Raw genomic sequence first — 15,930 nt, forward strand, 5'->3', positions numbered from 1 at the left:
AAACTGTAGGGTTTTATCTGTTGAAGCTACACTGAAAAAACTAGTTTTAGGGGTACTTCGCACAAAACGCTCCATATCTCGAAAACCGTAAGAGGTGGAGCTTTGACATGTTCTACGATTTTTGTTCTCTTATTATGAGCTAAAACTTTGCCGAAGACGTCAAACCTCTAAAAAAATATTTCGAAAAAATAAAATTTTTATCTCACTTCTAGGGGGATTAATCATTTATAACATTTTATCAAAAGACGCCTTTTAACATGCAGAAAAACTTTGTAGAACACGCCAAATCTCTAGAACCAATCTAAAAAAAGTTATTTAATTTTGATCGCAAAATCATCGATTTCGAACACTGTGCGCTGTAGGAGTTTCTAAAGAAATCTGTGGCAGATTTTCCGAGAGAATCTCCAGATGGATATCTGAAAGAATCCATGTGGGAGATTCTGGGGAAATCCATCGAACATTTTCTAGAGGAATACTTCGAGAAATTTCCGAAAAAATCTCTAGATATATTTCAGTAGGAAACTTTGGAAAATTTCAGAATAAATTCACGGAGGTGTACCTGAAGCAATCCATACAAAGGAACACCCATAAACTGCGTCGCGCCAAATGGTTATTTTTAATCTCTCCCTTCCTCTATGACACACTTTTTGTATGAGACCTCCAAACGTTAGGAATGGGATGTCACACTTTACTAACAATGCTGCAGAACATTGTTTGGAAGAATCCTATGAAGAATATGTGATGGAAAATCAAAAGAAATTTTCAAACGAGGCCCTTGAATAATGTCATTGAAGCAACCCAGGATAATATTTTAAGAATAATTATTGAGAAAATTTTAATGTAATTCCTGGAAGAGTATCTGAAGAAAACCTTAGTCAAAAATTCCGGAATGCATCCCTCAATGATTTTTGGGAAGAATACTTAGAGGAATTTTTGAAAAGATCTCTTTAAGATTGTCTACAAGCAACAGAAGTTCTCAAAGAAGTTCTCAAGAAATCTTTGGAAGATTTTATACTTGGTAAAATTTCTGAAAAAATCTGTAGACTAAGTTTTAAGAAATCCCTAGAAAATAGCATGAAATCCTCTTGGAAGAATTTCCAAAACAAATACTTGTTGGATTTTCTAAAGAAACCCATGCAGTATTTTCTGAAAACAAGAACTATGACAAATTTTCCACAAACATCCTTCCAAAATTTCTGCAATCCATACAAGATTTTCCTAGCGATTTTTTGTGAAATTTAAAGAGTAATTCCTTATGAAATTGTTGAAAGAATTCCTGGTAAAAATCGTCAAGCATTCTCTGAAGACAATTTTAGAATAATGTCTGTTTTTTTAGGAATTCGTGAAAAAAATCCTACGGAATTCCTACGGTTTTCTGGAGAACTTTTTTGATGAACTTTTTGAAATTTCTGGAAAACTTGCTAAATGATTTTGTTTTTGAAAACCCAGAAGAGTTTCAAACGAATTCTTACAATGATTCAATAAATTAATCCCTGGTGGAGTTGCTGAATAAATATCTAGAGCAATTTCCAATGAAAATGTTTGACACGAATTTCTGGAAAATCAATCCATGCAAGATTTTATTTATGCATTTTTTTGAAAAAAAAAATAAGAGGGATGCACCTATTGGAATTTCTGAAAGAATCAAAAAGTTTTGGATGTATCCTAGGTTTTTAGAATGAATCAATGAAAGAATTCCTGTGAGGTTTTCCGAAGAAATCTCTAGATAAAATGTCATGGAATTCCTGGATGGGTTTCGAAGAGTTTTAGGAAGATTTTCCGAAAGCTCCAGTAATAATTTCTGGAAGGACCTGTACAAGAATGTTTCAAACCGTATTATAAGGTTTAATTTTCAGGAGATTGTTCTGAATGAATTAATTGTTTGGATTTTTTAAGAAATACCTGGACAAATCACAAGACATTTCCTTTTGTAATTTCTGAAGATATTCTTGAGTAAATTTCTGCTATAATCCATGCTCACACATATTTTTTGAGAAATTTCTGAAGGAGTTGGAAGAAGTTTCCAAAACGGAGAAGTTTCCAAACATCTAAAAATCTTAAAATGTCCCCAAATTAATAAAGAATAAATTTTAGGCCCTGAAGAAGGTCCCAACAAGGGCCGAAACGTTGGCGAAGATTCAAAAGAATTAACGCAAGGTTTCTTTGACTGTTTTGCCGGAAAATATCTACGAACAACAACAGCAGTCGTGCCGCCAACATTACATCTAAAAATCATTTCTCAGTTTTACAATTTATTGCAAAATATAAGTCAAATCAACATGGCTCCACTCTACTCCTAGCTGTGCTATTATTATCGCAATACTCGTAAATGGCTGTAGTAATGAGCGAAATGGTTGTTACGTTTCCTTACAACATCACTCCAATCACTTTTCCCTAGCCAACAACACTGCTTGCGCACACTACCAAACCAACCCAAAATATACAATTTTTGTTATCAATTAGTACGCGCCATTCACTCTACTATCTGTGCGCAATTCACCGCCCAACGCTTTTTCCCCGGCCCAAAATTGCGCACATCGGCGGCGGCCGTGAGTAAAAACGTTATCAAAGCATTAGGTATGATGCCCAAAACCCAAACGAATATGTCACGTCTCAGCTCAACCAACCAAAACGAAGCGCGAATCAACCGCTGGTGATGAGCAAACGAACGACCGCGCGAACGCCGCGCGCGGAGCGGATTAGCGAAAGAGAGTGAGTGAGCGAAACACGTGAAAAGGTATCGAAAAAATCGGCAAACCTTTCTGCACGGCCCATCGCGTCGACCATCGCGCAGCGCCAACCAGCAGCCAGCGAGCGGTAAAGGTTTTGCACATATTTTTTTTAATGATTATTTTATTGAGCATAAGCGCGCGAGAGAGCAACATCGCGAGAGGAAGCATGCTTGCGTTGCGGTTCAGGCGAAACGTGCGATCGATCGCCGCACGGTGATCGGCGATGTGAGAGAGTGAGAACGCGCGGGCACCCGGGCCGGCCCGGCCCGCATCATCAAACCGAAGGGAACGAGAGAGAGCGTGAAATCTGCGCCTTGATCTGATCAATAGAAGGAGGCACGGCGGTGGCGGTCGGTTGGTCGGACGGCAATCGGCATGCTAACCTTCAACAACAGCCAGAAAACTCCCCAAGCTGAAGATCTCGAGCGGGAGACTCCAGCCTAATCTGCCTGCGCACGGGAATTGTCCGAATCAGTCCCGAGCAGAACGTCCGCGGGCCCGGCACGGGAGTAGTAGGCACAGCAGTCCGAGAGGGAACCGCAGAGAATCAGATTGAGCCAGGCAAAAAACGAAATTTGAGCCGTCGTCCGTCGGGGATTTGTGTATAGTGCGAAATTTTTGTTTACCCGCGCGCGCAGAGTACCAGAGCGCTGCTAGAAGCGCCAAGTGTTCTAATTCGGTTTCGGGCAGCGAGCGAGCGGGCGATTGCTGCTGCGTGACGTGCAAGGTTTCGTGTTTGCCAAATTACAGCTGAAAAGGGAACGAAAATAGTGAGTGTATTTGTGACAACTTGATTTGCAAGGGAACGGCGGCGTTGATTGGCGCGAGGTTGGAGGGACAAGTGACGGACGATTAGGGGTGGTGAACATGGACACTGAGTGCGAGCGGTATGTTTGCGCTTGAGAGCGTTCGCGTATCGAACTGCGGTGGACATGGTAGACTCAAGGTTGCAGAGTTCGTGAACTGTTGAAGAACATTGTTGCGAATTGGGTGGCGGAATTGTAAACAAATGTTTAGTGCACGATCACGTGTGTGCTTGCGTATTCGGCAGTGTTTGCGCAGAATGACAATCCGTGTGTGTGGCCACACATGTGTGCACGTTGGACTGAGCTTGTGGTAGAGCCGACCGAAGTTTGCAAATTTTTGGCATACTCCTATCTCGCTTGCTCCATCTATCGCTGTCCCGTTTTGTCGCGCGACTAATCTCAACTCTTGTCATGAAGGAACCACAAAAAATCAGCACAAAGTGGAGGCCCCTCATCTTTTGCTTATCTTATTCTTCGCGACATAGAGGGCGCAGTGCCTCTCCAAGCCCCACGAAAAGCGGTGGAGCAAGCAGGAAGGGACGATATGCGATTTTGGCCTTAGATATGTGTACATTACACAACGTTCGCAACACACGTAGAGCAAAAAATCAGCCAAAAATGTGTGTCTAGCTTCAGCGCGGCGCGGCGACGGTGCGACCTCTCCTCTTTTATGTGATCGAGTCTCGGCTTTTTGGTGTGCGAAATATCTCGCGGAATCAACGGGGTTGGACCCCGTCTAGTGTGCAAAATCGGCACTCTCACTTGATCACTCTCGAACAGTTTTAGTTTGCGTTGCGCGTCTCGCGGATCGTCGTTTATCGCGCTCCCTTAGTGCTCCACCGTACAAGCAGCAGGGAGCCCTTCCAAATGATTCATTCTCTATAACCGCAATTTAGTGATTTAGTGTTGCAACTTCGGTACAAGGCTGCTCATGCCCAGAAAACAACTACCTCAGGAACTTAGCATCTAAGTGAAGAACTTTTTACATACTTCGAAGTACAAGTGCGTGCAAGTGAAACCTAACTACCTCTCATCGAACCGAAGTTCGATCCCAGTGAATCTCAGAACGTGCCGTGACAGCCATGGAACTATGAAGAATCTGCCTAATTTGTTCCACATGCAACCTCATCCAGCAATCCAAACGAACCCAACCAAGGAGTGAGACAAGTGTTAGTACAGTTTAACCTTCCAGTTGCGAAACCTTCCACATAGGGCCCTGCTGGTGGCAGCGATCGCTTGGGCCTTAGTTACGTTCGCTAATCTCCTTCTTCTGCTTCCTCTTCGCCTGCGCTTCGTCTTGCGCTTCTGTCCCGTTCGGCAGCGCATTCGCCGAAAGTTGCTCCTGGCTTAGGTACCTACTTGGATTGGGCACTCTGCGGCACGGCGTAGCAGCAGTTTGCACGCGAAAAAAATATAATAAAAAAGCGAAAACGAGTTTTCGCCTCTCGCACTACTCGAACCTAACGGATTTTTGCGCTTTTACAACCCGCGCGCTGCAAGATGCCTGGAAAAAAAATCGTACAGGCAAAAAATACGACAACTCTGGACTCTGCACTGGCTCCTACCGTACGTCCGGACTCTGACGGATGCTCGAATCGGCAGATCGGGAGCCGTGGAGCCGTCCAATTTGGCCTATTCGCGAACGCGCTCGCGCCCTTTCCCTTTTCCCGTGTACGCCCGCCCGGTCCTCTTGGACCGGACGGGCGGATGCGGGATATCGGAATGAGTGGAAATTTAAAAGCGCAAAACCAAAGCAAGTTTCGCAAGTCCCAGGCCAGGCAAGCGGGGAGCATTCCTTTCGCGAACGCAAACAGCAAACAACAAGTGCCATGTTCGCGCGGCAGGTTAGCCGCAAACACCCGGAGGAACAGGAGGAAGAGCAAGTCGAAGAGCAAGCGCTCACACGGGAGCAGAAGGAGGAGGACGCGAGATTGGCTCATGTGATGTGATCGGGATGGGATTAGCAGGCGCGGGGGGGAGGGCGAGGACGAGAGATAGATCTTACAGCAGCGCGCGCGTTCGGGGTTTGACCCACTAAATAAGAAAAGATGGAACGCGCGTGTGAGTGAGCGAGCGAGCGACCAAGCGGGGGCAAGGATAAGGAAGAGCCGGCGAACCGCGAAGAAGAAGCACGGTCATCAACAAACCGCCGCTCTGCGCTCTGGGTCCCCCGGGGGTTATGGGTTGTTGTGGGTACGGGGGAACGGGCCCCGTGGTAGTGTTCTGAAATAGGATTTGCAATCGCGCGTCTTCGGAAACTGTATTATCTGCTTCTGCTCTGCTTTAGGAACGTCGTTGTCGTCGTCATCGTCATCGCACTGGGTGTTTTGCTTACGTCCGTGGTAAGGAAGAAAAAAAAGTGCGACAAGTGTGAACGGGTGTGCGAGAATAATAGCAGCAATAACAGCAGCATCATCAATAACAACAACAATAGCCTGACGGACTGACTTGCTGCTGCAGTGCAGATTCGTACATGTATAAGAAAACTGGACAGTGACGACGAGTTGATAAGAAGAAATTGGACTGAATCGTTTTCTGGGGCGGCGGATAGAGAGAGAAGTGAATGTCAACGTATGAGGTAATGTTTTTTTTTTATTTATTTATTTTCTTTGGAAAGGAATTGCTGTGTAGGGTGATAATAGCTGGCAATGTGGTTCAATTCAGTTGGTCTATTTTGGCAGTTTGAGTATGGGTTTACCGAAGAAGTGAAAATGATAACTATCCAGTTAAACATGGTAGTTCATCTACCATTTTACTTTATTTTGACGAAACTGCAGAACTTGTACCTTAGATAGGATTATTCCATGAAAGTTATTAGTTGATTGTATTTACCAAAAACGTGATTATGTGAACAAAGTGTGATATAAATCTTTCTAGGCTATCGATACAATTAAATGTTACTTATACATCTTTTTTCGGGCCTTACGTCAAAACTAAGACAGAGCCTGCCTTTCAACTGAAAATTTGATCTGTCATTAGGCATTTTGCATTCGTATTATCTGGCCGGCATGATCAATAAAGTCAAAGAAATTTCCATTAAGAAAAGCTTGGGGTCCGACGGGACGAGGAATAGAAACTATCACTCTAATCTCTCTCTGCACGGTCTTTCTGAAAACCGCTTCAGCTGTATGGACTGGACCGTCCTATATTATGATCTCAGACAAACAGACGTAACACTCTTCAAAACGGCTTGGCACATGCATTTAACGATCAATTCAAATTTCATTTGATTTGCGCGATCGTTCCACCAGATGCGCTAGTGTTCGATCGCTTTGACGTTTGCCAGTGTACACGTTGCTGAATGATGCAATCGAAAATTACAGGCACTTTGTGTAATAGTGTGCGTGTCAGCAAAACGTCAAATCGAAATCCATCATGGCCGACAGTGTCGCGCGCGGTTCTACCAACAGGTGGCAGTGTGCTCATGAAAATGACACCGGGCAAAAGTTTTTGATGAATTTCCTCTAAGAGTTACGTCTGTTTGTCTGTGTTATGATCATATTTTGAGTTTTTAAGACTTCATCTAAAAATCTCTTGAGATTTCTGGAATAACTTTTCAACACATCCATGAAGCAGTTTCCCATTTTCTTTTTGGTGTAAATTCTAATAGTGCTTCACAGCTTGAGGAATTTTAGAATGTGTGAAGTGTACATATTTTGATGCAATTTCTTACGATTTTCCTTGAGCGCTGTCCATAAACTACGTAGACTTTTTTGGCCATCTCAGACACCAACCTTCAACTCCCCCCCCCCCGGCGTATGCTATTGTTCATACAACATTTTCGAAATTTGTATGGAGCGTAGACTTTGATCAGATCCCCCTCCCCCCTAAAAGCCTACAGGTCCTTGGGGTGTGAGATTCCTTCAAACCAAAGAATTTTTTACCATATTCAAATAAACATATTTTCTGCTCCAAACGACGTTTTCCTTAATGGCATTCCTAATAAAAATCGTTGAACATATTGAATTGTTTGAAGTCATTACGTTATTATTCATCGTCATATGATGGGGAGAAAATTGGCCCTTTCACTGTCAAAAGACGAAACAAGCATTCGTGAGTATCATTTTGTCATTTCGAAATAATTAAGCGTCATAAAGTAAACTTTCACGTTGTTTTGAAATTAAAATTTGAACCTGGTCAGGCTTTAAGCGACTCAAACAATTACAAACACCATAAATACGCAAGAAATCACCATGTTTACAATAATTCACAGTGGTCCACGAACCAAATTTACGAGGAAAGATGCATTCAGCGCTTTCAAATGAGTATTATCTGCCTATGATCGCATAATTGTCCCATATGAAAAGGAAACCCAGCAAAGATGGGACTGATATGCGATCATGGGCAGATTTGGTCTTCTACAAAGTTGCCCCTAAAAATAAGGCTCTCTTTCCAATGTGCATGAAAATTAGGGTGGTCCACATTTTCAAAGAAATTGGGAACCAAACTTTTATTGACAAGAATGACTATATATATATTTTGGGGAAGTTATAGATCTATCAATTTTGCGCAAGTTTGCTGAAGACAGTTTTTATGTAGCTTTAAAATTGACCGATCTAGAGATATTTTTTCTGTATAAGCTTAGGGTGATTCAAGAAAAACCGGTTTTCTGGCATTAACTTTTCAGTTTCAGTTTTTCATCAAAGTCGACCAAGAAATACTTGTAGATCATCCGAAGACGCGTCGTTTCGTGCGCTGAGATGGTCGTTATCTCTTGTGGTTCAATAGTTACAAGTGTTTTTCTTTAAAAATCATATTTTTTTGAAAAGATGATATGACGGGTTAGGGCAAAATTCTTTTGCCCGCATTGAAAAGTAGAAATGTTGTTATAAAACATAACAAAATACTTGAAAAGTGCCTATTTTTTCTAGAAAATCATCAATATTTTTTGAAAGGATTGACGTAGCAACATTCGAAAATGCGCAGCTCTGTAAGTGGTTCTCAGACTACTTTGACGTGAAATTTGAAACAAAAAAGATAAAGCAATAAAACGATTTGTTCTAGCGTCACCCTATGAAAACTATGGGATCAGAACAGTTTAAACGCTTTATCTTTTTTGTTTCAAATTTCTCATCAAAGTTGTCTAAGATCCATTTTTAGAGCTCAAAAAAAATCACATATTCGTGCGAAAAAACTCACAGAGCGTTTACTTGATTCGTTCGGTAGGAAGAAAATGGCAGCACTTTGCTTAAGACATGTTCCGTTCCTCTACCACGGCACGAAATCACCGACGGCTAAAGAAGACATCGAAACCTGCAAACATGCTGGACTAGTCAAGCATCTGACAATCCAATCTGATATTGATTTTTTTGCTGTTGAAATAGAAGCAACTGTTCAGACTTTTTGGTTTTGGATAGAAAACAATCAAATTTTTGGAGAAACATATTGTGTTTCAAAAATTCGTATGATAATTTGGTGACAATCCTTGAACGGTCGATAAAGTTGAGGGACACAATGATTATTACTTATTCCGGAATTCCGTAAAAAATACCGATAGATATTCCCTCCAACAATTCTGATCACAAAGCTTTCCCCAAGTTTGCTTAGAAATCGTTTCACAAAAGTCACTTAAAAATTTTGTCAAATACTACATATTATTAAATCATAGGCCAGAAATATTTTTGATTATGAAAATTTGCTTCGAAAATATCTTGCATATATTTTCTTAGGAATATGACATGCTTTTCAAAGTATTCATACACAGTTAAAAAATGTTACATCATGTAACTTGTAACAAAAGGTCCCCGTCATATCGCACTCATTTTTCCATCAGTTTTTAAATTTACAGCTTCCTCTTAGTATTAGGCTTATGTTCAACATTCGATACAAGAAACTGTAAAATTCAGTGGAATGGAATACAAATTTGTTTACATCTGGTGTAAGATTTTAGAATTTTTTGCTGTGTAGGAATATTTTTGCAAAAGTTCCTCATTCACATCAATTTCTGAGGTAGGTTTTTTATATTGTCGGTAGATGTTCTGGCGGATTTCAGACATAATTCTCTTAAAACACTGGTTGTCTGAATAAATAAAAAAAAAATGTGCAACATTGCAAGGGAGATTTGAAAAAAAAATCACCAGCAACTGTTAGGATACCTATCACCGAAAAAAAACCTTCTGATTTTAATAGTTGATGGGACATAATTACACGATGTCTAAAAATGCGAAAGTTTTATTGTAATCCATGACAATATTGTTTGTCGTTCATAAATCTTAGCTTCCATAACGCCCACCTTGGGCGAGTCAGTCTGATTTCTCATAACCCGAATTCTAGTCAGTGTTGGTAAAAACTCAAATTCTCAAATCTCATGGTTGAGTTGTTTTACGCGCGATTCTTGACTCGCCAAACTCACAGCCGAAAAAATCATACATGAGTTGACTCGTAATTTTACTCATTGCTTTATTTTTTGGTTTTGTTATTATTTACATTGAATCTTTTAGGTTTGCATTATAGAACAACTGCATACCTAGCGTACAACACCATTGAATGTCGTTCAAATTGATTTGAATTCGTTTTACAAGCAAACGAGATTTAGGAGCTTGACTCGTGAGAGCGAGATTTTGCATGAAAAACTCGCGCGTGAGAAAACGATTCAGAATCGCGCGCGAGTTTACTCACGCAGGAGCGGTTCATGAGTGTGCTTTGAGTGTGAGTTTACCAACACTGATTCTAGTAATACGAAAAGACCCAATTCTAGGTAATCGTGTATAGTTGAATCTATAGAGCACACTGCCTGAAACGTATTTCATTGAACGAATAGCCACTGCGGAGCTGAGGCTTAAAAATAAAATATTGATCAGATCAGAAGGATAACGTTTAAGCACCATGTTGCTTACATCGTTGATAAAGCGTATAGGACCTTTGCCAAGGACTTCACCGATGTTTACTGTTCAAAATCTCTGTATTCTCCTTGGTCCAGTCCCGCCTCGAATACTGCTCGCTCTGCTGTTTGGTATCCGCATTATCAGAATTGTTCTGACAGAATCGAATCAGTGTAGCATCCTTTCATCCGATATGCGCTCCGTCTGCTTCCATGCACTGAAATAAATTTTGTTGTAGAAACTACCGATTCCATAGTTAAATTAATAACCGTACCTATGATTCTCAACCGATAACAATTTCCAGTTAATTCCACTAAAACACTGTCAGTTTGACTAACAGTGCAGTTAACATTACCAAAAATAACTTTAATTCAACAGCTGGGCATTGTATGTTTAAATAAACTGTGTTGTTAGATACGTGTCCAGGAAAAATTGACAATGTTTTGTTGTTGAGGTGACTACGCTTTGAGTCAAATTTACTGCAATGCATTGTAATTTCAGTTAACTTCACAGATTTTGTTGTCGGTTGAGAATCATAGGTACGGTTAGTCATTTTACTATGGAATCGGTTGTTTCCACAATAAAATTTATTTCAGTGTGGTGTTACAGCAATCGATGTCAGTCGAAACTCTCCAATCGCGCAGGGATATGGTCAAGGCTATGCTTGTTGCCGACACTTTGCAGGGAAGAGTCGATTGTCCTGACATTCTGGATGCTGTTTATTTGAACGTTTATTCTAGGACCCTTCGGAATAACGCGATGCTAACATTGCCCTTCCGACGAATCAATCACGGTCAACACACGTCGCTGATTGCATTGCAGCGTGCGTTAAATAGAGTTGGCCGCCTATTAGACTCTCATTTGTCCCGCAAAACGATGCGTCAGATATTCCGTAAATATTTTAATGTTAAATGTTTAATGTTTTTTGTTGCTATATGTGAACTTTTTTTTTCGCATTATTGTTGCATTTTTTGTCTTGTATTTCAAATGTAGTTTTTTGTTTTTTAGTATTTATATATCCCTATCCGTCTAACAAATGCCCGTGCTGGTTGTGAGGATGCAGAGGTGCTCTCGGTCTTTAGTAGCAACAACCAACACACTCTAACATGCCTTTCCTTTCCCAACTGACTATGAGGACGTGACCGGCGCCGTTATTGATCCAAAACGTATGAGCTGCTTAAATTTCTCTTTGAGAATAAGTGGAGTGTCCCAGCCCTTATTCATTTGGATCTCAGTGCAATTGGTACCAGCTCGGATTAATCACGGAGGAGCAACCATTGACATGTATAGTCAGATTTGATCATTTTTGATCGTTTTTAAGTATTTATATTTGACCTGTTGTACTGAAATGTGAGGTGCCGTCGCTCACTGAGGCGATCGACGATACTCTCTTTTACGAATTCAACAATTGCGATGCGGAGGCGCTCAACGATAAACTGGCAAGTATAAATTTGGACATCTTTTCTAGACAACTGCGAGGTGAATTATGCTGTATCCCGCTTCTACGTCGTCGTAAATACTGTTATTGCTGAATCAGTTCCTCTCAAGAAAATCGGACGAACTCACCACAAATGCCCTTGGTGGAATAGGGAGCTAGGATCTACGCGTAATAGGCTTCGGAAAATCCGTAAGAGATACTTGAGGAACCGATCAACGATGAACAGACAATCACTGCAATTTGCGGAGAACGAGTATGATGAGCTTCGAAATAGCGCTTTTCGCAGTTACATTAGCCGGCTGGAATCTAACATCAAACGCGATCCGTCTTCTTTCTGGTCCTTTGTAAAAAGCAGGAAGCATGGCCACGGCATCCCCCTGGACATGGTGTACGGTGACTGTAGAGCCAATGGTTTCCGTGAATCCGCAAACCTTTTCGCTGAATTTTTCAGTACCGTTTATAGCAACGATCAATGCGATGCCGCAGAATCAACGCTCAATAACCTCAGACATCTCCATCTTCCCGTACTTGAAGTGTCAGCACGAGATGTTTCCACAGCTCTTGCAACACTAGATGCGTCTAAAGGCGCTGGACCGGACCACCTTCCACCAGTGTTTTTCAAACACTGCGCGCCCTCGCTTACGCTCCCCGTGTCGATCACACAGCGCAACATTTTTTTGTCTCAAGAGCAAACTTATGTGTCTCTGACAGATTTTGGGCCGCTGAATCCGAATCCGGGCTCAGATTTGCTCTAACACGTCACAATTTTGAGCTATACCTCAATTTATAGGGCAAAATATGCGATTTTGGGCTTTTTTGACTGCAAACTATTAAGGTTGGAAATATTTTTTTTAAGCAATCAAAAGGTTAATTGGTCAATTAGCATCTAAATTAACGACTCATGCAAAATATTTCATTTTACCTAATCAAATTTGATAGATTTAATCATTTTATGTTAGTATGAAAACTTGCATGCAACTTTTGGAGGATGACTTGTATGGGAAATATCTTACCTAACATAAATCGCTTAAACTTATCAAATTCAATGTGGTAAAACGAAATATATTGCATGAGTCGTTAATTCAGATGTTAATTGACCAATTAACCTTTTGATTGCTTAAAAAAATATTTCATTGCTTAATGGCTTGCAGTCAAAAAAGACCAAAATCGCATATTTTGCCCTATAAATGCAATTATCATGAGGTATAGCTCAAAATTGTGACGTGTTAGAGCAAATCTGAGCCCGGATTCGGATTCAGCGGCCCAAAATCCTTCGAAGACACATAAGTTTGCTCTTGAGACAGACAAAAAGGTAATTTTTGTTACGCTGTGTCATCTTTAATAAGTCGTTATCAAATGGCGTTTTTCCGGATGTCTGGAAGATTGCTTCCACTGTGCCTATTCACAAAAGTGGCGACATTCACAACGTACAAAATTATCGTCCGATCTCAATTCTGAATTGTTTAGGCAAAGTACTTAAAAAAATGGTTCATGATGTTCTTTATCGCTCCGTACGGCATGTGGTATCCGACAGTCAGCACGGTTTTATGAAAAATCGTTCAACAACTACCAACTTGATGACATTTGTCAACGTTTTAACTCGGAAAATCGAAAAGCGGCAACAAGTTGACACGGTTTACATCGATTTTCCCAAAGCCTTCGACAAGGTCCCTCACAGCATCGCAGTGGATAAAATGAGGCGCATCGGCCTACCCGACTGGATATTAAATTGGACGCTGTCTTACCTGTCTGACCGCAAGGGTTTTGTAAAAATCAAGAATGTTAATTCCCAAACTTTCGATATTCCCTCTGGAGTACCACAGGGTAGCCATCTCGGTCCGCTTATTTTTGTTATATTCGTCAACGACATATGTAGCCTTCTTCGCTGTGACTGTTTGATGTATGCGGATAACCTGAAAATCTTCCGAACTATTTTGTCACCATTGGATTGTTGTGCTTACCAGGAAGACCTGAGCGCTATATTGGATAGGTGTGAACGAAATGGTATGCAGGTGAATATCTCGAAATGTAAGGTGATATCCTTTACTCGACAACAGTCTTCGACCGCCTTCTCGTACAAAATGGGATCCGAAGTCCTGGAACGAGGCGATAAAATCCAGGACCTTGGGATATTGATTGACTCAAAAGCCAAGTTCAATGAACATATTTCAACCGTGACCGCTAAAGCAACTTCTCTACTTGGATTCATCCGGCGCAACACAGCAGCCTTCGAAGACGTGTATGCGTTGAAAACTCTTTACTGTTCAATAGTGCGTAATACACTGGAATACGCGGTCCAGGTTTGGGCGCCGTATCAGAACGAACAGATAAACCGAATTGAAAGCATTCAGAGATCATTTTAAAGATATGCGTTGCGTCGCCTTCCTTGGTCTAACCCAACTGAAACTATGAAAATGACTATGAACCTATGAAAACCCTATGAAAGCCTATGAAAATCGCTGTAAACTGATCAACCTGGAAACTTTAGCTGACCGCGGGAAAAAATTACGTGGACTGTTTATCTTTGACCTAATTGTTAACCGTATTGACTGTAATTATTTGTTACAAAATCTATGTTTTTATGCTCCTTTGCGTTCTCTCCGTAATCGTTCGTTTTTGTGGATTCCTGCTCATCGCACGAACTATGCGTATTTTGATCCGTTTGACACTAGTTGTAGATTATTTAACGAAGTTGCTGATGTGTTCGATTTTAACGTCTCCAAAAGTGTTTTTAGTAATAGGATAAGATTTATAAGTTAGGCAACAGTCTGTACAACCTAGTGTTGAAGATGATGCTAAATAAATAAATTATACGAATATAACGCTACTTTCAAATAGCTCAGTATTTTTTAATGGGGAGAATTACATATCTTGGAAACACGGTAGATCTTGTTGGCAGCATATCACTCCAAAGGGGCCGTTCATAAACCACGTAGACTTTTTGGGGGGAGGGGGGGGGTCTGGCCAAAGTCTACGCTCCATACAAATTTCAAAATTTTTGTATGGACAAAAGTCTACGAGGGGGGAGGGGGGGTCTGAGATTTCCAAATTTTGGTCTACGTGGTTTATGAACAGCCCCAAAGGCACCTTGGAGTACGCTCACAGTTTTTGAAAATCTTATTATAAATAGAACTTCAATAAATCTCGCACAATGTAAGCGTATGATGTAGATGCGCAAACATACATGAGAGTCACAATATTGCATCAATTTAAAATTATAAATGTAAAATCATGAATATTTTTCTTTACAAAAATTGATTGAAAATGTTGTACCGTCGTACTTTTGAAATGCGGGCCTACTTTAGACACTTTTGAAAGTGGATTTTTTGAATTCATAATATGGTTCAAATCTGTTTGATATCTTTGGGACTATTTTGAAGCAATATTTTTCCCTTCATTTGGTTGAATTTTTTTTTTTCAAACAGACGTTTTATTGCTTGTCAGGACGCGATAAAACATCGAATAAACCAATAAAATACATATATATAACGTATCAGAACATTTGCTCTGTATGCATTGTTTCTACAGTGCATAAATTTCAAAGGGTTGATCAATTCATTCAAAACGTATCAACGTAGCAGAAAGAATCGAACCTTTTCACCTGAATAAAGGATTGATGGTCCCTTTTTAATGCTGTCAATATTACAATATCACGCTGGTCATAATACCAAAGATGACACAGAACCATCTAAAAACGCATATATTTATTGAAATCATGTACGATATAGTATGCTATAGTATTGGTACAACGTAAATTTCTAAATAACCCTGCAATTTTAAATGCAGTTTTGTTATAGTAAAGAATGTCCAAAGTAGCCCCCATCCAGTTCTATATGAGATGTGTCCGATTGGTGTATGAACAACTTTTTGTTTATTGATGGATTTAGCTAAAATTTTGCATATGTACATTCTACATACATACTCACGATTATTATATGTAAAAATTGTGAAAATTCATTCACTACTCTGGGAGTTATAATGTCATACAGTTGAAAAACTCTGGAAAAGTTTATAAAGAAGCCCTGCACGACGGTACACAAAACTACCTAATTCTTAAGATAAATTCTAAGAAATTGCTTTACAGATCAAGCTTTACTAGCAAATTGGCATTATGCCTTCATGATTCAATTCAA

General features: G+C 40.4%; 1 protein-coding gene across 13 annotated transcripts in view; it reads left to right on the plus strand.

Moving 5' to 3' along the window:
- Positions 1-15,930, plus strand: part of LOC109422828 (sex determination protein fruitless) — an 883,045-nt gene that overhangs the window by 632,486 nt on the left and 234,629 nt on the right. Inside the window, exons 1-2 of one of the 13 annotated variants that reach the window (XM_029861693.2) lie at positions 3,048-3,502; positions 5,826-6,116. The exons of 11 other annotated variants lie outside the window; for them this stretch is intronic. In XM_029861693.2, the coding sequence (XP_029717553.1) occupies positions 6,112-6,116 (5 nt within the window). In that variant the 5' untranslated portion in view covers positions 3,048-3,502; positions 5,826-6,111. Of the gene's footprint in view, positions 1-3,047; positions 3,503-3,574; positions 4,708-5,825; positions 6,117-15,930 lie in introns of those variants that run through there. One more of the 13 variants, XM_029861692.2, reaches the window with a different exon arrangement.

This window comes from Aedes albopictus, chromosome 1 (genome assembly GCF_035046485.1).
Source record: "Aedes albopictus strain Foshan chromosome 1, AalbF5, whole genome shotgun sequence".
NCBI classification, from domain to species: Eukaryota; Metazoa; Arthropoda; class Insecta; order Diptera; family Culicidae; genus Aedes; species Aedes albopictus.